At 37.6% G+C, this 21,354-nt stretch overlaps 4 protein-coding genes and 1 long non-coding RNA gene across 7 annotated transcripts; 4 read left to right on the top strand and 1 right to left on the bottom strand.

Moving 5' to 3' along the window:
* On the top strand, nt 1-6,497 carry LOC114166374 (putative disease resistance protein At4g11170). 2 transcript variants are annotated; one of them, XM_028051093.1, is made up of 6 exons: nt 1-667; nt 763-1,081; nt 1,226-1,768; nt 1,850-2,122; nt 2,251-2,979; nt 5,911-6,497. In XM_028051093.1, exons 1-6 carry the CDS (start codon nt 39-41, stop codon nt 6,355-6,357), a joined length of 2,940 nt encoding a protein of 979 aa, XP_027906894.1. In that variant the 5' UTR covers nt 1-38; the 3' UTR covers nt 6,358-6,497. The 2 variants fall into 2 exon arrangements, with proteins under 2 accessions (XP_027906894.1, XP_027906893.1); XM_028051092.1 differs by having other exon boundaries at nt 763-1,768.
* A 947-nt stretch (nt 6,498-7,444) lies between these two features.
* Nucleotides 7,445-10,721, top strand: LOC114166378. Of its 2 annotated transcripts, none has more exons than XR_003599908.1 (3): nt 7,445-7,879; nt 8,882-9,006; nt 9,576-10,721. It is a non-coding gene; the product is annotated as an uncharacterized LOC114166378 (long non-coding RNA). The 2 variants fall into 2 exon arrangements; XR_003599907.1 differs by having other exon boundaries at nt 8,206-9,006.
* Nucleotides 10,722-11,240: 519 nt separating this feature from the next.
* LOC114165115 lies at nt 11,241-12,464 on the top strand. Its single transcript, XM_028049783.1, has one exon. The coding sequence runs from the start codon at nt 11,241-11,243 to the stop codon at nt 12,462-12,464; it is 1,224 nt and encodes a 407-aa protein (XP_027905584.1).
* Nucleotides 12,465-12,761: 297 nt separating this feature from the next.
* On the top strand, nt 12,762-13,640 carry LOC114165114. The gene has a single exon (XM_028049781.1). The coding sequence runs from the start codon at nt 12,762-12,764 to the stop codon at nt 13,638-13,640; it is 879 nt and encodes a 292-aa protein (XP_027905582.1).
* A 7,185-nt stretch (nt 13,641-20,825) lies between these two features.
* LOC114166997 (syntaxin-125-like) lies at nt 20,826-21,149 on the bottom strand. The gene has a single exon (XM_028051885.1). It carries the CDS (start codon nt 21,147-21,149, stop codon nt 20,826-20,828), a length of 324 nt encoding a protein of 107 aa, XP_027907686.1.
* Between the last annotated feature and the right edge of the window lie 205 nt (nt 21,150-21,354).

Below are 21,354 nucleotides of genomic sequence, written 5' to 3'. Positions count from 1 at the left end.
CTAATTTCTTCAATGGCCAAAGTAAAAAGTGTTCTGTAATGGTCTTAACGCGCTTCCACGGCTATAAACAAATATTAATCTTTTGCTACTTTGAATGGTTTTGTGTCTGTAAAGAGATCATCTCTCATGTGTTGCATTATTGCTTTCTCTTCCAACACTTCAGAACGTCACCAGTTTCTTCCATGGAATTCGCCTCTTCAACTTCCAAACTTCCACAGATGTATGATATGCTGATTAACTTCAATGGAGAAGACATCCACAGGAAATTTGTTTCTCATCTCGATTCTGTCCTCTCTGCTGCTGGACTCACCACTCTCCTTCACCACCAGAATGCAGTCAACGACATGGATATCCAACAACCTATTCTCAATCTCTGTCGTGTAGCAATTGTTGTTTTCACCAAAACCTATTCTCAATCTGCTTGGTGTCTTCATCAGCTTCAACAAATCATTGAGTGGCACAAAACTTATTACCGACATGTTCTGCCCGTATATTACGAAATTCAGCCATCTGATGTTCGTCTTCAAAGGGGTGATTTTGGAAAAACCCTCAAAGCAACTGCACAGCAATCATTTTCAGCACAACAACTGGAGCATGGCATGTCCGGGTGGAACCACGCACTCAGCAAAACTGCAGATTTTTTTGGATGGGATGAGAGCAATTACAGGTAAATCACCCGCTCACTCAATAACCATATTTTTAAGCTTGTATTTTAATTTTTGTTATACATGACTTCTTTTATAACTTCTATTGAACTTGAAGGAGTGATGCTGAAGTAGTGGACAAAATTGTTAAGAGCGTTCTTAATTTAGCAGTCTTGTCTGCTACTAAATTTCCAGTTGGATTACAATCCCGTATGGAGGAAGTGATTCAAATTATAAAAAAAGAATCCACGAAAGTTTGTAGGATAGCGATATGTGGAAAGGGAGGGTCAGGTAAAACCACACTTGCTAAAGCCATCTATGATCAAATTCATGATACATTCACAGAGAAATTTTTCATTGAAGATTTTGAACAAAAACAACTTTGTAGCATTGAGATGGGAAGAAGTTTGATTCCGGAAAGAATTTATGGGAAAAAGGTGCTCATTGTACTTGACGATGTGAATTTTTCTTATTATTTAGAAATGATTGTAAGGTCACGTTTCGGTGAAGGAACTGTAATAATCGTTACAACAACAAAACAAAACCCACCGTTCACAAGAGATCTTTATTCTATTTTTCAGATAAACTTAATGAACCCAAACGAGTCCCTTGAGCTTCTTAGTTGGCACGCATTTAGAGAAGCAAAACCAAAAGACGAATACCATTTCCTTGCAAAAAGAGTAGTTGCTTATTGTGGAGGACTACCTCTACTTCTTGAAGTCATTGGAAGTTGTTTGTATGAAAGGACGAAGGAAGAATGGAATAACGTATTGTCAAGATTAGAACGTCTTCCCCAGCATAAAGTTCTAGAGATATTGAAAATAAGTTTCGACGGTTTACCTAATCAATATGAAAGAAATTTATTCCTTGATATATGTTGTTTCTTTGTTGGTAAAGATAGAGTCTATGTTACAAAGATCCTGAATGGTTGTGGAGTAAACGCTGAAAGTGGAATCAGAATTCTCATAGAACGTAGTCTCATAATAGTTAAAAATAACAAGTTTGGATTGCATCCTTTGCTAAGAGAAATGGCAAGAGAAATTGTTGCCAAAATTACTTCAGGAAAGGAACCTGAGAAGACCAGTCGACTGTGGTTTGATAAGGATGTACTGTTAGAGCATATTGTAAGAACATTCTTTATCTATTGTTTTTAAACTCTTTTTAAAAGTGTTTGCTTTCTCATGTGCAATATATTTGTTTTTTAGCTATTTTCATCACAGGATAAAAAAGTCATTCAGAGATTCCCTCCGAAATGGTTTCTAACTGTAAGAGATTTCTTCAAACATGATTATTTAGAGGTAAGAGACGCAATAAGAAGGATGAAACTCGGTGGACATTGTGAGTACCGCTCTAAGGAACTAGGATGGATTAGGTTGGAAAATTTTTCTTCAGAATTCCTACCTATTGGATTTCTACGTGATGCAATAGCCATTGATTTAAAACACAGTCTTCCTCGACTCGTCTGGAAAGAACCCCAGGTTTTATAACTTCACATTTTATTTTTGAACCTCTGCCCAAAATAAATATAGTATTTGTTTCCACTTACAACTATTTTATTCCATCACTTTCTTTTCTAACATTTTCCAAAAAAACTATCTTCTTGAAGGTTTTGGCATCACTAACAGTCCTTAATCTTAGTCACTCCAAGTACTTGACAGAAACCCCTGACTTTTCGAGACTACCAAGTCTTGAACAACTCATTCTCAAAGATTGCCCAAGATTGTGCGAAGTGCACCAATCTATTGGAGGTCTCTGCAATCTTACACTTCTAAATTTGAAGGACTGTACAAGGATAAAGAATCTTCCCAGAGAGATATATATGTTGAAATCTTTAAAAACACTCATTCTTTCTGGTTGTTCCGGGATTCACCTAATGGAAAAAGATATAAGGCAAATGGAATCCTTGATAACTCTAATTACTGAAAGTACAGTTATGAAACAAGTTCCTTTTTCAATTGTAAGCTCAAAAAGTATTGGATATTTGTCTCTTCGAGGATTTGAGGGATTATCACATAATCTTTTTCCTTTTATCATGCGGTCTTGGATGTTGCCATCAATGAACCCCCTATCTTATTATCATTCCTTTTGCATGGATGTGGAAGTTAATAGTTGGGATGATATTGCGCCATTACTTAGGATCCTTGTCAATCTTCGAAGTGTTTTGTTGCAATGTGAGACGGAGTTTCAACTATCTAAGCAAGTACAAGATATTTTGGTCGAATATGGTGTAAATATTACAGAATCACACACTTCAAAGCAGCACTTCAGGTCTCTTTTGATCGGTGATGGAAGATGCAAAGAATTCCTCGATGCTTTCAGCGATAGCATTTCCGAGGTTCTTCTCTAACTTTCCCTCTGTTCATTACTTTCACCACCATTGTAGCTATTAATTAAGAGAACACAATAATCCTAATGAAGTATGTAACAGAAACTACATTTGTAAACTTTTAGCATCCTACACCTCTACACCAACACAACATCTTCCAAAAGTATATGATTTTAATAATTCTTGGGATTTTTAGGGCTTTTGAAAATATGAGAGATATATGTGATATGTTATACGGGAAACATGTTGTTGTTGTATTTTATTGATATACCCTGTATATAGAGCAAAATTTTACAGAATATTAAGTATAAAATATTTAGAATATCTCACTCCTAATCTAAAATAATAACTAACATATCTCTAAAACTGAAATATTTTCTAAAAAATAATTTAAATAAAAAAGATATTAAGTAATATTCTTAACATTCCTCTTTGCTTAATATTTGTTTATTTAAAATTTATATCTTCATATTTGATTCTCCATCTTTTGATGATTGATTTTCTCCTCTTTTTGTGCTTGTAATTTTTGTTTTTCTCTTTCTTCCATGGCATCACATCTTTATTCAATTTGGCATCATCCTTTATATTTTTTCTTCTTATATCAACATCATATTCTTTTTCTTTGTCCAGTGTGGATTTCATTGTAGTAGCATTGGACCTTTTGTGAATATTAGAATGTGAACCTCCATCTACTTTCTTCACTTGTACATTTACTTTCTTCCAGAGATATGATTTTCATCATTCTTTCATACTCACTCTATTTGTAGCACATTCCTCCTTCATGAAATCCAATGCAAATATTTTCTTTCATGTAGACTTTGATTACTTCTATGTTTTTAGCATTTTTTATCACACAAACTTTATTTTCAAAGGAGACCTTGTAACATTTCTCTAACATTTGAGCAACACTTAACAAATTTTTGGTAATCTCAGAAACATATAAGACATCAAAAATTAATTTAATACCAGAATGAATTTTAATTGAAACTGTTCATGTACCTTTCATAGCAAGTTGTTCTCCATTCTCAATTCTTACCTTGGAAATATTTGATTTATTGAGCTCCTTGAAAATTTCTCTATCATGAGTCATGTGGTTTGTGCAATCACTATCTATAGTCCATTCTTTTGTAGATTCGTTGGTTGACACATGATGTTGTAAGAAGTAGTTCCTCCTCTAATTTATCCTCCACAATTTGAACATCTTCTTGAGAATCTTAGGATTTGCATACCTTTTCCACATGTCCCAATTAACCGCGCATTTGTGACATTTGACATCTGGCCTCCACCAACACCAGTTGGGTTGATGACCTTTTTTCTTGCAATGGGGACAAGATGGAAAAACCTGTGTGTTGTTGTATTTGCTCCTTATATTTTTCTTGACTATGAGAGCATTCTATTCAGTGTAATTTAAATTACCTTCAACTGCCTCATGATCTTCTCTCATCAATCTTCGTTGTTTTTGTGCTTGCAAGGCATGTATCACCTCTGCCAAGGTAATTATAGACAAATCTTTTGTGTTTTCTAAGGAAGTAATAGATGTCTTATATCTTTCCGGCACCGTCACTAGAATTTTCTCAATGAGTCTAGAATCTGAAAATTTCATCTCAACAATTTTATCTTGTTGGCAATACCCAACAATTTGTTTGAGTATTCTTTAATCATCTCTGACTCTTTCATTCTTTGCATCTCGAACTCCCTTATCAAGTTCAAAACTCTCATGTCTTGAATCTTTTAGTACCCTTCATATTTTGCTTTCAAGTATTCCCAAATTTCTTTGGGAGACTTTAGAGTCATGATCTTGGTCATAATCATTTGTGAAACACCTGCAAACAAGCATGACTTTGTCTTTTTCTTTCTCATTTTTTGTCTTTATGTGCTTTTATTTGAGCCACAATGGGATTCTCAGACAAGGGAACATCACCTTCCTCCACGACTTCCCATAGATCTAGCTCCTCTAGATATGTGTGCATCCTTACCGCCCATAGATCATAACTTTCACCATCAAAGAGTGGAATACCGACATGTGACATATTTCCTTCCATTCTATTAGCAGTAAGAATAATGGCTCTTTATACCACTTTGTTGGGACTTTTAGGACTTTTGAAAATATGAGATATATGTGATATGTTATATGGAGGAACATGTTATATTTTATTGATATATATAGAGCAAAATATAACAGAATATCAAGTATAAAATATTTAGAATATCTCACTCCTAATCTAAAATAATAACTAATTTCTAAAACTTAAACATATCTCTAAAACTAAAATATTTTCTAAAATTTAATTTAAATAAAAAAATAATAAAAATTGTTGGGAATAGTCCAAGTGTGAGTCAAAGTCTCACACTGGATAAAATAGACAAAGTTAAACACTATATAAGAATATAAAGACTCATAACACCATTGCCTTAAGGTTTTGGGATAAAAGTGGTGTCAAATGTCTTATATGTGTAATACAAATGTCATATAACCATATGGAACCACAATCTCTTAATGACTATAACCAAAACATATGAAAGAACCCTTGAGGGGAGATTGTTGGGAATAGTCCAAGTGTGAGTCAAAGTCTTTGCATAAAAGTGGTGTTAAATGTCTTATATGTGTAACACAAATGTCATATAACCATATGGAACCATAATCCATATATAACCATATGAAAGAATATATAACCCAATAATAACCAACTAACCAATTGATTATGCTTGTGCTAAGCGCTAGCAAATTTTTAATTTCCACTTTCTTGCTTTACTAGCTTTATGATTGTTTTATTCCTAGTGATTGTAGAAATATACACTAAGAGAGTCAAAAACAGAACCGCATTCTAAATCCATATAGAAATGGTGATATATACCGAACAAAACTATTAACCAGATTTGTTTTAATCATGTATTTGTTTTTGTTTAACTAAACATGTCCTTATTTATCTCATGATACAGGTATTTGCAGGAAGTGAATCTTGTGATGTTTCTCTTCCAGGTGACAATAATCCTAATTGTTTGGCCGATATGGGTGAGGGCTATTCTGTTTCTTTCACTGTGCCTCGGGATCGTGACATAAAGGGAATGGCTTTGTGTGCAGTTTATTTATCAACCCCTGAAATTGTGGCAACCGAAGATCTTAGAAGTGTCTTAATTGTTAATTATACAAAATGCACATTGCATATACACAACCATGGCACGGTAATTTTCTTTAACGATAAAGATTGGGAGGGTATAATATCAAATTTAGGATCAGGAGACAAGGTTGAGATTTTCGTGATTTTTGGTCATGGATTGGTAGTGAGGAGAACAATTGTGTATCTTATATTTGGTGAATCATATGACATAGAAAAGGAGTCTACATCAAAGAAAAATTCCCTCATTAGATTTATAAAAAAATTGTAAGTCATTTATCCTCTTTTAGAACAGCACGATCCCTTGAGTTATGGAATTTATTTTGTCATACTTTCGTTGTGTCCTTGAGTGGAATTCATTTGTATAGCTTACAGTTAAGGAATTCATGTTTATTATCCTGTTTCTCGCTCCTTGCATCGTGTTTCCTTGGTTTTATTTGATCTATTTATTGTATTTGCTTTCTGGTTGTTGCTTTTGTCAATTCTTTTACCTTTTAGCAGCATATAATAATAATTTATTAAGAAGTCCTCCAAAAGAAATACTGCATTATGAAATAAAGATAGCCGCGATTCGATATTTTGTTACGTGTTTTGCTTTGTTATCTGTTAGAAAGTCTCTGTTTTTGTTTCAATTTAATAAGCACCGTAGTCTCATCCCTTTATTTAAGACTAAATAAAACAAAGTTTTATTTTATTTTTTTGTTTATTTACGTTTATTCTATTTGTTCTATGTACATTTTAAATATATCATGTTTTTCATTTATTTTTATAAGTTTGATTAGAGCTTTCAGTTATGTACACCAAAACTTTTTAGTTTAGCAGTGAGAAAACCTCAATATATATGGAGGAAAAATCCACGGAAAAATCTTCCACTAATAATAATTAATGAGTACACCATCAGTTCTCTTGAAGCTTCTTCTCTTCACCAAAACATACCACCACTACTAGAAATTTACGATTTAGTTGCAAAATTTACTGTGAAAAAAATTCATAAAAATTTCATGCAAAATTTATTAAGAATTTACTTATTATATGATTTTTTTTCTTACTGATCTTGATCCGCAGAAAATTTCACAAAACTTTCTTATATTTATTACGATTATTTTTGCAAATTCAAATCAACACGTATATATTTAATAGATTTTGAAATTTGGCAGGAAACTATTTTAAAAATTACAAATTTCCTGCAAAAATTTACTTAATTTATTTTCGTCGGAATTTGATAAAAAATTATTGAAATCTATTTTACTTTACGATTATTTTCATACAAAGTTTTAATTCACAGCAAGTTTATACTTTTTTCTTATAAATTTCTTTTATAGATTTATATTTGCAGGAAGTTAAGGGTTAACATTTGAAATTTCGCAAAGGACTTTTTTCAAACTTTCTTATACTTATAGAATTTTCAAAATTATTCGCTATCTCCTCTCCTCCAATGGCTACAAGTAAGTACGTTGATCGGCATAATCGCGTGCAACCTTGAGGATCCAAAACGGAAAGCACGCCTTCATCAATCTAGGGTTCGATTAGAGGTAAAGGAATGAGGGCCTTCGACTTCAACATCGCGCTCAACAATCTCGAGAAGTACGTTTTCCGCGAACACGTGAAGGAATCTGGCAACTCCGCCGCTGTCGAAGAGTATCAGATCGACATACATCCTGTTGTTAACGCTTTCATCCACGGACAATGATGACATGGATCGTTCCTCCACTGCCTTTACCTCCTTCATCCACAACGAAATCAGCCTTGGCAACGCCAAGGAGCAAATTCTGCCTTCGGCCTCGATTCATATGGTAACTAACCATTTCTCTCTGCTCACTCTTCTTTTAGTTTAGGTTAGGTTTTAATAAACTGATTTTAGTGCGAAGTTTGTGTACTTGTCGTTCCTCTGCTTTAGGCGGTTGCAACTCAAAGGAACGAGATAGAAAGAATCTTCTTAAATATATGTGATTTGTCATTTATGCATGCTGAAATTTGTGATTTATGCAAGTTTAAATTTGTTAGTAATTGAATGATTGAATATGGTGATATGCTAAAATTGGTCATTTATGCATGCCGAACAAAGTTTAGAGTTTCATATTTTCAATAAAGCTTATGATCCTTTTCCTTGGAAAACTAGACTTGAAATAACACTTGGAGCAGCCTAAGGGTGAACTTATATTCATGAAGAATTAGAAATTCAGGTTAGAGTTTAATAAATATGATTATAAATTATTCTTGCTATGATCATTCATTGCTCAAGGGTGAACTTATCTTCATGAGGAATTATAAATTCATTGTTATGATCATACAAATAGTGAAATACAATATGGTTTCAGCCTTGAAAAATAGTCAAACATATTTTTCCTTGTGAGTTTCTATTGAAGTCATTTATAACTGTCATTTGTTAGACAACTATAATTGACCTCTTAGTTGGTATTCTGCAGTATATATAGACATTGTAACAGAAGTTCCTCATTTATGAAAATTTTTCCTTTGATACAAAGCAATATATGGATTTTGGTTCCTTTAGTTAGCATTATCTTGTTGGATTTTGAATTTGGTATATTTCTATTTCCTTGCTATATTTTTTTCTGGTAGTTTGGCTATACTTATGTTTAGTTCTTTTATAATTTATCAAATTATAGCACTTAGGAAATGCAGAAGACAGGATAGAATACTTTGTCTCTAAACCAATACTTAAAAAATATTAAAGTGTATTGTATCTAACAAATGTTTGATGAAGTTGTTTTATTAGTGCTCAATTGTTTCTGTTTATTGATGACATGTTAAACTCTGAGCCTTTCTACGTGAAGGGAGTTGAACAATTTCGACAAGCTTCAGAGATTTCACTATAGTGTGTGCCTGCACAATATGGACTTGGTTTGGCAAAAGACTACATAATCTAGGAGCATATAGATGGGTGGTTTCACTGTTAGAGGTTTTTCTCTTTAATTTTTTGATTTTGATTTATTTCTTATTAAGTTAGACACTTCCATTTTTATAACATTTAGGAAACATCATTGAACTGATTGTAGGAAGCATATGAGGTTGCAAGGGCAACTGCTTATTTTTTTCATAAACTTCTCATGTATTTGGAAACTACTTGCTGATATTTTTCTTAGCAATATGATGACATGGATTTTTCTTCACTTGATGTTTTATTCAATTTTATTTTATTTTGGACTGTTGTAACTTGCATATGCTAGATGTTATCCTTGGATTGATGATGTTCTAGAATGGGAATCTAATAAGGAAGCTTTCGGTGCTTCTATAAATTCTTGGAGGAGGACCTGCTTTTTTGTTGCAAGACATGCCAAATTTTCATATCAAGAGCCAAATTTTGATACATTGGGCTATTAGTTGCTTATTTTCTATTGAGGATTATGTCTTTCTTACTATTCCCCTAAAATATGAACTGTTTGACATTATACTTGTAGCTAGATATTTTTTGTCTTAATTATATTTCAATTTGAAAACTAACATATAAATACACAAACTATGATGCAGGCAGGGAAGCATGGAGTTTCTCTTCTCTTAGCCCAACACAAAGCCAAACACATATCTTCTATCTTGTTCTACTTAGGTTGCTATAATTGAGGAATGACCATTGAAACCAAACAGGGGAAAGAGTTCATTTTCAGGTCCAAGCTTATTAATTCCAAAATTTGTGGGACAGTCTTTGCCCCCACGAGAACGGTCTACAACTACTCTAAATTGTTGTCCTGATGATGGCTAAGATTGATAAGTATGAAAAATACTTATTATTCTTATTTTATTGGACCTCTTAATTGTACTTAATCATGTGTTTTGTGGGAAGTTTTAGGTTGTTTTTAGGTTAGATATATTTTGTTATCTTTGAGATTATTGTATAGGAAAGTGAAGGATTGGAGAAGAAGTGAGGTTATTCTGTCAGGACCCAGTCGCCCAGCGAAATGGACCAGTCGCCCAGTGAGTGTGCTCTTTCGCCCAACGAGTAATCACCGGTCGCCCAGCGAGTAAGTCATCTCGCCCAGCGAGAAGACGGTTTTCTGAAGTGGTTATAGTTTCGAAAAGTTACACGAAACTGTGTGCTGGAGTGTGGGAACGCGATAGAACCAGAAAGGAGACGAAAAAGCACCATTCTAGGGCAAGGAGACTTCACAACAATTCATCAATTCCATCAAATTCATCCATCTTTTGTTCTAGATGCTTAGGAGTGACTAAACTCCTCCTTCATTAGGGTTGGATGTAATGAACCTATACTCTTTGTAATTTTCCTATGCAATGTAACCTCTTTCGTTGTTCATATGTTTTATCTCAATTATAAATGTGCTTGATGTAAATCTTTGCTATTTGGTTGTATCTAATTATTGGAAAATGAATTGGAACTTAACCTTGGATAGAACAACCATGAGATTGGGTTCTAGGAATAGACGTAATCTCTAGGTCATTCTATACATCAAATCTTAATGTAAGTCATGTGTTAAAATAGTTAAGGAATTAATATTTTGACATATTTGACTTAGAACTTACTTCTAAGGAATTAGGGGTTAGTAAGCTTATGATGAGGATGTTTGAGCACGATAGAGAAATTGTGTAGGAAATATTGCGTTAGTATGGTTCATGAAATCCAACCTTGATGAAGTGTTTCTTAAATCCTTTTATAACTTTAGTGTTTATTAATTTTGCATCTTGTTCTTAAATTAAACCAATATTTTACGTTGACATTATTGCTAAAATTAGTAAATAAGCACACTTAGACAAACGAACACAAATCCCTTGGGAAAACGATACTTGGACTTCCATTTTTACTACTTGTAACGAATTGGTACACTTGCCAAAGAGTTAACAAGTTTTTGGCGTCGTTGCCAGGGATTTGTTTGTTTTTGATTTGTTTGATTGTGTTATTTACCAGTTTAGGCTTCTACATCATTTGTACATTCATCTTTGTTTATAGTTTGTATATCTTTAGTTGTATATGCTTATTTGTCTTTTCTAGTGTTGTTGTTCTGTATGAGTAGCAGGATTCGAGCTGATAATCTACTATTTGATCCTAAAATTGAAAGAACAGCTCGTAGGAACAACAGTAGAAGACGAAGAAGAGGGCAAATTTAGAAGGTTAAAGAAGAGATAGAGGCAGCATCTACTTATGAACAAGCTATCTTCTCCTCAACTGATCAAGAGGAGAAAGAAATGGCTGGTGAAGGACATGGTGACAAGCATGTTCGACGTACTCTGGAGGATTATGCTTCATTCTCCACCCCTCTTAATTTCAGCAGCATCGCACGTCCTATGGTGAATGCTGCCAACATGGAGATGAAGCCAGCTTTGATTCATTTAGTCCAGAGTAACCAGTTTCATGGCCATTCACATGAGAATCCATACACCCATTTGGCTACTTTCTTGGAGATCTATAACACAGTGAAGATTCACCAAGTGCTAGATGAGGCCATCAGATTGAGTCTTTTCCCTTTCTCTTTGGCTGGGAATGCTAAGGTTTGGTTGAACTCCTTTCCTGAGAATAGTTTGACTGACTGGGAGGATGTTGTAGCCAAATTCTTGAACAAGTACTTTCCACAATCAAAGGTCAATAAAGGGAAGCAAGAAATCTCATCCTTTCAACAAGAAGATTCTGAGTCATTGAGCCAAACATGGGATAGGTTCAAAGGCTTGTTACGAAGAACCCCTACTCATGGTTTTGACATGCCTACGCAACTTCCTCTATTCCTTGGAGGATTGCAATCTCATACTAAATTGATGTTGGATGCCTTAGCTGGAGGCAATATCAAGTGGAAGACACCTGAGGAAGCCCATGAAATGATTGAGAATATGGCATCTAATGATAATGAAACACAGAATGAGAGGGCCACTTCACAGAAGAAAGGAGGTATGCTAGAGCTTCAGTCTCAGGATGCAATATTGGCTCAGAACAAAATAATGACTCAACAACTTGAATCAGTAATGAAGAAGCTTTCTCAATTGCCTAAGGAACTTCAGAATGTCTCTCAGGCTCAACACCAACAAGCTGTGCAAGGATGTGAGTTGTGTGGTGGAGATCATCCAAATGGGCAGTGTGTCATGAAGACCAATTCTCAGGAAGAGGTTAACTACATGGGAAACCAAGGCCGTCAGGGTAATTATGGTAACTACAACCAAGGTTGGAAGCCTCACCTAAGCATGGGCCAACCTGGACCTTCTAACAGACCTCTACCTCAATCCCAACCATCTTTGAATGATAGGACCACTAAACTTAAGGAAGCAATGCAACAGTTTGTGCAAGTGTCTATTTCCAATCAAAAGAGCACGGAGGCATCTCTCCGTAACTTGGAAATGCAAATTGGGCAACTTGCTAAGAAGTTGGAGGACAAGCCAGAGAAGAACTTTGGGGCTAATACTGAGGTTAACCCCAAGGAGTAGTGTAAGGCTATTGTTACAAGAAGTGGTAAAGTGTTAGTGGAGAGAGATGTGATAAAAAAAGAGAGTGAGAAAGAAAAAGGAGAGATAAGTGGAGAGAAAAGTGAGAATGATGAAAAAGTTGAGGGAGAAGATGAGAAAGAAGTGGAGAGAAAAAATAGTGAGAAAAAAGAAATTGTGAAGCCACTTCCATATCCCAAAACCCACTCTAGAAAAGAAAAGGAGAAACAATTCTCTAGGTTTTTGGATATTTTCAAGAAACTAGAGATTATCATTCCCTTTTCTGAAGCTCTCCAACAGATGCCTTCCTATGCCAAATTTATGAAGGAATTGCTCACCAAAAAGAGGAAGTACATTGAGGAGGAGACAATTGAAGTGCAAGGCAATTGTAGTGCAATTATTCAAAAGATCTTGCCTCCCAAATTCAAAGATCTAGGTACTTTTACTATACCATGCACCATTGGGAAATTACCCATTGGAAAGGCATTAATTGATTTGGGAGAAAATATAAATTTGATGCCTCTTTCCATGATGAGAAGAATTGGAGATTTGGAGGTGAAACCCACGAGGATGACACTTCAATTGGCTGATCGGTCTATTAAGTGTCCATATGGTGTTATAGAAGATGTATTGGTGAAAGTTGATAAATTCACTTTTCCAGTGGATTTTGTCATCTTGGATATGGAGGAGGATACTGAGGTCCCTCTCATATTGGGGCGCCCATTCATGAAGACTGACAGGGTGATTATTGATGTGGATGATGGTCATCTAAAAGTTCGTGTGCAAGATGAAACTGTGACTTTTAATGTCATAGAGGCCATGCAACATCCAAGTGATAGTGGCAATTGTTTCAGAGTGGAGGTCCTTGATGAAGTGATTGACACAGCTAAGAGTCAGATGCATGTAAAATCCTCTCTTGAGAGAGTTTTGACTGATTCTTGTGATAATTTGACTCTTGAAGAGGAAGCAGAATTGGAAGAAGTCACTATACAGTTGGAAAAGACTAGAGAAGTATCTTCCACTCATGCTAAAGTGGAGAATTTGACAAAGGAGAAATCTGATGATCAAGGCAAACTTGAGTTGAAAATATTGCCAAATCATCTCAAGTATGCCTTCTTAGAAGACGATTGTAAGAAACCGGTGATAATTAGCAGTACACTTTCACAGTTTGAAGAGTAGAGGCTTTTGGAGGTTCTCAAGGCAAATCAAGGGGCTATAGGTTGGCATATTTTTGACTTGAAGGGGATAAGCCCAACCTATTGCATGCACAAAATCATGTTGGAGAAAGACTTCAAACCCATTGCACAACCACAAAGACGTTTGAATCCCACTTTGAAAGAGGTGGTGAGGAAGGAGGTGCTGAAATTGTTGGAAGCAGGGATGATATATCCAATTTCAGACATTTCTTGGGTAAGTCCTGTGCACGTTGTGCCAAAGAAAGGGGGAATGACTGTTGTCAAGAATGAGAAAAATGAGTTAATTCCAACTCGAACAGTCACTGGGTGGAGCATGTGCATTGATTATAGGAAGTTGAATCAAGCCACTCGGAAGGATCATTTTCCACTCCCTTTTATGGACCAGATGTTGGAACGGTTGGCTGGGCAAGCTTTCTACTGTTTCCTGGATGGTTATTCAGGATATAATCAGATAGTTGTTAATCCAGAGGACCAGGAGAAGACTGCTTTCACGTGTCCTTATGGTGTATTTGCTTATAGGCGAATGCCTTTTGGCCTTTGCAATGCACCTGCCACCTTTCAAAGATGCATGCTAGCCATTTTTGCTGATTTGGTTGAGAAGAGTATTGAGGTATTTATGGATGATTTCTCAGTTTTTGGTCCATCTTTTGATTCATGCCTTGAGAACTTGGATGTGGTTTTGAAAAGATGCATTGACACAAACCTTATGCTGAATTGGGAGAAGTGCCATTTTATGGTGAGAGAAGGTATTGTGTTGGGCCATAGAGTTTCTTCTAGGGGAATTGGTGTTGATCATGCTAAGGTGGATGTCATTGAGAAATTACCACCTCCATCAAATGTCAAAGGGGTTAGAAGTTTTCTTGGTCATGCAAGTTTCTATAGAAGATTCATCAAAGATTTCTCCAAGATTGCTAAACCCCTGTGCAATCTCCTTGTTAAAGATGCTCCTTTTGAGTTTTATGGTGAGTGTTTGCAAGCTTTTAATAGCTTGAAGGAGAAACTAGTTGCTGCCCCAGTGATAATTGCACCAATTTGGACTCAAGAATTTGAGTTGATGTGTGATGCTAGCGATTATGCCATTGGGGCGGTTCTTGGCCAGAGAAAAGAGAAAGTTTTTCATGCTATTTATTATGCAAGCAAGGTTTTAAATGGTGCTCAGCTTCATTATGCCACAATTGAGAAGGAGTTTTTGGCCATTGTCTATGCATTGGAGATGTTTAGACCTTACCTTATTGGGTCTAAAGTGATCATATATACAGACCATGCTGCCATAAAGTATTTGTTGTCCAAGCCTAACTCCAAGCCACGGTTGATCAGATGGGTTCTCTTATTACAGGAGTTTGATTTGGAGATTAGGGACAAGAAAGGGAGTGAGAATGTAATTGCAGATCATCTCTCTCGGTTGGTAAATGATGAAGTTACATGCAAAGAGAGGGAGATTTGTGAGACTTTTTGTGATGAAAGCTTGATGCTCATTCAACAAAGGCCATGGTTTGCAGATATGGCTAATTTCAAAGCTGCAGGTCTTCTCCCTGAAGATCTTTCATGGCAGCAGAAGAATTTTTTTTTACATGATGCAAAACAGTACCTTTGGGATGACCCTTTCTTGTTCAAGCTTGGTGTTGACAATCTTTTGAAGCAGTGTGTCACTGTAGAAGAAGCTGCAGGTATCCTATGGCATTGTCATAATTCGCCTTATGGTGGACACTTTAATGGAGAAAGGACAGCCGCCAAGGTGCTCCAATCTGGTTTCTACTAGCCCACTTTATTCAAGGATGCTCATGCTCATGCTAGGAGTTGTGATAAGTGCTAGAGGATTGGAAGCATTTCAAGAAGAAATGAGATGCCACTGCAAGCAATTTTGGAAGTGGAGGTGTTTGACTGTTGGGGCATTGATTTTGTTGGTCCTCTACCTTCATCGTACAGTAATGAGTATATATTGGTTGCAGTGGATTATGTCAGCAAATGGGTGGAAGCAACTGCTTGCCAAAAGAATGATGCCAAGACAGTTATTAAGTTCTTGAAAAGACAGATTTTCTCACAGTTTGGAGTTCCTAGGGTCCTCATAAGTGATGGTGGATCCCATTTTTGTAATGCTCAGTTAGCCAAAGTTTTGAAGCATTATGAGGTTAGGCACAAAATAGCCTCTCCTTATCATCCTCAAACCAATGGCCAAGCTGAAGTGTCCAACCGAGAGATAAAGAGAATTCTTGAGAAGACTGTGGCATCATCCAGAAAGGATTGGTCGGTGAAGCTTGACGATGCTCTTTGGGCATATAGGACAGCCATGAAAACACCTGTGGGGCTGTCACCGTTCCAATTAGTATATGGCAAATCTTGTCACCTGCCGGTGGAGATGGAGCATAAGGCTTATTAGGCCTTGAAATTTCTTAACTTTGATTCACCTTTGTCTGCAGAGAAAAGAAAGATGCAGTTGCAGGAACTTGAAGAAATGAGATTGACAGCATATGACAACTCCAAGAGATACAAGGGAAAGGTAAAGCTCCATCATGATAGGAAGCTTTTGAAGAGAGAATTTCACCCAGGCCAGCAAGTGCTACTTTTCAATTCAAGATTCAAGCTCTTTCCTGACAAGTTGAAATCAAAGTGGTCAGGGCCATTCACCATCAAGGATGTCAAACCATATGGCGCAGTTGAACTAATGGATCCTTCTTCTAGTGATCCAAATAGAAGTTGGATAGTAAATGGTCAGCGCTTGAAGCATTATGTGGGGGGTGAGGTTGAACGCCTCACCACTATCATTCATTTTTCTGATCCATGAACTGTTACCCGTCAAGCTAGTGACGTTAAAGAAGCGCTAACTGGGAGGCAACCCAGTGTTGTTGTTTGCTATTGTTTTTAGAATAGGTTTGCTTCTGTTTATAGTTGTTTCTGTTCTGTTTTGTTCGCCCAGTGAGTGGCTGTCGCCTAGCAAGTCCGTTTCTGCAGAATCTGGTTTTCAAAAATTATGCAGACTCGCCCAGCGACCACCACTCGCCCAGCGAATAATTGCGTTGATTCGACTCTGGAGCAGTAGCTGGGCGAGTCACTCTCGCCCACTGAGTCTGGCTAGTTGTGAATTCAAAAGTTATACGCACTCGCCCAGCTAGTAGTAGTCGCCCAGCAAATTATTGAAACAATTTCGCTCTGGAACAGTAGCTGGGCGACCACTACTCGCCCAGCAACCAAGCTTCGAGAAAAAAAAAACTAAAATTCGAATTTGAAATTGGAGGGAACTGGGACGCTCGCCCAGCGAGCCACGTCAATCGCCTAGCGACTACGACAGACTTTAATGTTTTCAGGAGGTCGTTGGGTCAAATTTGACTTTTCTAAAAACGAGGCTGCTCGCCCAGCGAGTAGTGTCACTCGCCCAGCGAGTGCGTCTCGCTGGCCCTAAAAAATCAGATTTCCCCTCTTTTTCTTTCTCTTTCTCTTTTAAAGAAAACCCTAGCCGTTTTCTCTTCTCTCTTGGGTGTGGGTCGCGCAGCTAATTTGTGCTTCCTCCTAGCCATTCCATCTTCTTCTTGCACTAATCTTCATCAAGGTAAGTATTTCTCATCTTCTTCTTCCTTTTTCTTTCAATAATTTAGGGTTTTACTTAGGGTTTTCTTTAGGATTTCTCATTGTTGATTTTGAATCTATGGAAGTTTGTGTAACTTAGTGTTGTTCGAGTATTGCATATAGAGTATTGTGTGTGGGTAGTGTGTTTGCAATTTTGATTGAGTCGTGTTCGGCTAGCGAGCTTGCTCACGTTCGTTCTGCGACACTGTTAATCTGCTGCAGGTTTCATCACTCGCCCAGCGAGTTGCTCGCCTAGCGAGTCTGTTACAGCAGCTTCTATTGTTGCTGCTCGCCCAGCGAGTTGCTCGCCTAGCGAGTGAACCTCTGTAACATTGTTTTCTTTTGTTATGTTTTGTGTGTTGATATTAGCATTGTTGTTTCTAACCTTGTTTTGTGGAACAATCTCTGTGCTGGTTCTGTGATGTTAATTGTGCAGATGGCTCCTCCTAAGGCATCTCAGGATTCTAAGAAGCGGAAAGTTACTCGAGGGTCTTCGTCCCGTGCTCCTCCCATTGATTCAATGGACGAAGACGCCGAGTTTGAGTATGATCAGTATAAGTTTACATCTGAAGCTGCTGCAAGGAGATTTTTGGAGATCATGCATGTCGGTATCTTACTAGAGAGACATGTGAACTTGAAGGTGGGGGAGTTTGATGATTTCAGATTGGAGTTGGAGAGACGATAGTGGCATAGAGTGCTGGGAAACCTTCCAAATGAGGTTGATGAGGTCCTTGTTAAGGAGTTTTGTGCCAATGCCTACAATTCGGATGGTTCTTTGCCACGCCAAGCCAAGGTCCGGGGCAAAATGATCAAGTTTGACCGCAAGGCACTGAACATCTTCTTGAAGACTCCTATTTTTCCTACTGATAGGAACACGCCTTATAGAGATTTTCTGAATGAAGATAAGGATTTTGAGGCCATTGCAGCAAGATTGTACATTCCTGGCGAGTCCTATGTGATAGGTGTTTCTGGCACTCCTGTTCGCATTCTGCACAAGCATCTAAACTCCTTGGCACAGATGTGGAGTGTTTTCTCATATAACAACACATCTCCTAACACTCACACCTCCGATATCAATCTTGAATGATCGTACTTGGTTTTTGCGATCATGACCGGAATTGAAATTGATATTGGAGCTGTGATATCACAGGAGATTGCCCTCATTGCGAGTAATGCTACCAAGCTCGGGTTTCCAGCACTCATCACGGCCTTATGCAAGGCAAAAAGTGTTGTTTCAGACACACCAGTATTGCTTCGTCTCCAACCCCCCATCAATAGTCGGTTCATTTCTAAACATTGTATGAACCCAGCAGTTGATCATGTTCCTGCACCTAGACCGGTTCCTCGCCCTCGTCCACCGAGTGTACCTCGTGCATCATCTTCTATTTCTAAAGCTACCTTCCAGGCAGCCATGAGTAAAATGTTTGCTAGGCAGGAGGACATTTGGGATAGCCAGCAAGCAGTTCGGCGTGGCACACGATGTATCATGGACAACTTGCATAAGTTGTCTTTGGCTGTTCCAGACACTCCAGATGATTATTTGATGACTGGTGCTCAATTTGATGAGTATATTTCTTGGCCTCGGGGCAGGCCAGAATCTTAGTGGGGGGTGGTACTTCTGCTGACTCTGATGATCGTGATGATGGTGATAATGGTGCAGATGATGCTGATGAAGCTCAGAATGCTGTTGAGGAGGAGGTTCCTCCTGATGATGACGCCTGAGATGTGTCGTGTTTAGATGTGTTGTGTTTAAGACTCTGTTAATTTGTTTAGTGATGTGTCAGTTTTGTTATGGGTTTAGTACTTTGTTTTGTCTAGACATTATTGTTTAGTTGTGGAGTTTATGTTCGTGCTTATGTTTGTAATGACATTGTGATCTCTGTTCATATAGCCTTGCATGATCTTTGGTTATTTGCTTGCAACTTTGAATGATTTATGAAGTGTTGATGTGGTTGCAATGTGATTCAGTCCTTATCCAGAGTGAAATTTGGCTCAATGAATGAGATGGTTGAGTGTTGACATATGTGCTTGGTGAGAATGCTAGGAAGCTATCATTGCTATGAAGTTAATTTTTGCATGATTCTTTGAATGCAATCACACACACTTGGTTAGGGGTGAAAAAGGCAATTGTTTGTTGTTATGTAATGAAGCTACTTGGCCAAATAGCTAACCTTTGTGCATAATGTGAAACCATTTTTGAACCCTTTTTGAGCCTTGATGTATTGTTTCTCTACCCTAAGCCTTGTAAAATTTTATCTTACCTTACACCATGGAAGAAGAGAACAAGTTTTATGTTGTGAACATGGGTATGAGTGGAGATTAAGTTTGGGGGAAAGATGTGATTGAGAAAGGATAAATTGTGATGATTGAAAAAGCTCAACACTCTCAATAAAAAAAAATGTCATAAAAAAAAGAAAAAGAAAAAAAAATAAAAAAAAAAGAGAAAATGCAAAGGCAAAGTAATGAAAAGGGTGCATGAAATGAAATTGTGAGGTTGAGCTATGAAAAGATTATGGTGGATTGTATTGTTTGTATATGGGGAGTGAGGATATTCATGAATGTTTATGCATATAATTGTTCTCCTCTTCCAAGGTGATTTGATTCCATGAAAAACCATAATTCTTTGTAGCCAAGCCAAGTTTCAAGCCTAGAAAGACCTTTTGATCTAATTCAATGTGTGTGAAGTGTATGAATGAGATGATGTGCAAAAATTTGATGGATTGGTTTTATGGTATGCTAGTTGTGAGATTGTGTGGCTAACACATGTGTGAGGAAACACTGACTTTTGTGTGATTTAGTGATTCTCATTGTTGATAGTCATATTTAATTCTGGATTGAGGAATTGATTTTCATGGAAGCACCACATCATATCTTCTTGAATTTGAGAAATGCAAGTGAATGGTCTTTGATATGTGTAAAGGGGATTATGTTATGAGATCATATGTCTTTGGTTCATTTTTAAGTAGAGTGTTTTGTTTATGTGTTTGTACAGTTAGGTTTTCTTTTCATGAGGACATGAAAAAAGTACAAGTTTGGGAGAGTTTGATAAGTATGAAAAATACTTATTATTCTTATTTTATTGGACCTCTTAATTGTACTTAATCATGTGTTTTGTGGGAAGTTTTAGGTTGTTTTTAGGTTGTTTTTAGGTTAGATATATTTTGTGTTATCTTTGAGATTATTGTATAGGAAAGTGAAGGATTGGAGAAGAAGTGAGGTTATTCTTTCAGGACCCAGTCGCCCAGCAAAATGAACCAGTCGCCCAGCGAGTGTGCTCTTTCGCCCAGCGAGTAATCACCGGTCGCCCAGCGAGTAAGTCATCTCGCCCAGCGAGAAGACGTTTTTCTAAAGTGGTTATAGTTTCGAAAAGTTACACGAAACTGTGTGCTGGAGTGTGGGAACGCGACAGAACCAGAAAGGAGACGAAAAAGCGCCCTTCTAGGGCAAGGAGACACTAGTGCAGTAAGGGCTTTTGGCCCCGGTTATTTTCGTCATTTTGCCTCGGTTTTAGACCCGAGGCATATTGGGACGAGACCAAAAGTTTGGTCTCGGTTGCAAAGGAACCGAAGCCATAGAGACTTTTTTTGTTTCGCCCACCAACCACCATTCACGCACCAGCCACCATGTCCTTCAGCTTCTTCCCCAACCCGCTCACCACCGACGTCCTCGTCCGGTCCGCCGACGACCCCGGCCCGCACCCCGGCAAGCTCCGGTTCGCCGCGTTCGACTGCTCCAGCGCCTCCAGCTTCCCCTTTACCACCTTCGCGCGCTTCAGCACCAGCTCCACGTCCTTATCCATGCGCGCCTGAATCTCCTTCATCGCCTTCGCCGTTTTGCTCTCCTCGTTCGCCTCTTGCAGCTTTCTGTACAGCATCTCCACGCTCCTCATGTCCTCTTTCACGTCCTCCACATCCTCGAAGAACTTGTCCATTCACGCATCCAACCATGGCAGATTCACCACACCAGGCCTCCGCGACGCAACCACCACAACAGATCCATTCATCACCGCGCTTGGAGCAGATCTGCACCAGTTTATCTCGTGCGACAGCTTCACAGCAGTAACACCTCCATTGGCGAACAAAGGCAGCAAACCACCATTGTTGCAGCTTCACCGCGAGCCTCCACGCGTGAGCCAG

The sequence above is a fragment of the Vigna unguiculata genome, chromosome 10 (assembly GCF_004118075.2).
Source record: "Vigna unguiculata cultivar IT97K-499-35 chromosome 10, ASM411807v1, whole genome shotgun sequence".
Lineage (NCBI taxonomy): Eukaryota > Viridiplantae > Streptophyta > Magnoliopsida > Fabales > Fabaceae > Vigna > Vigna unguiculata.
Note: the sequence above shows the minus strand (reverse complement) of the source record. Positions and strands in the feature narration are given on the sequence as shown.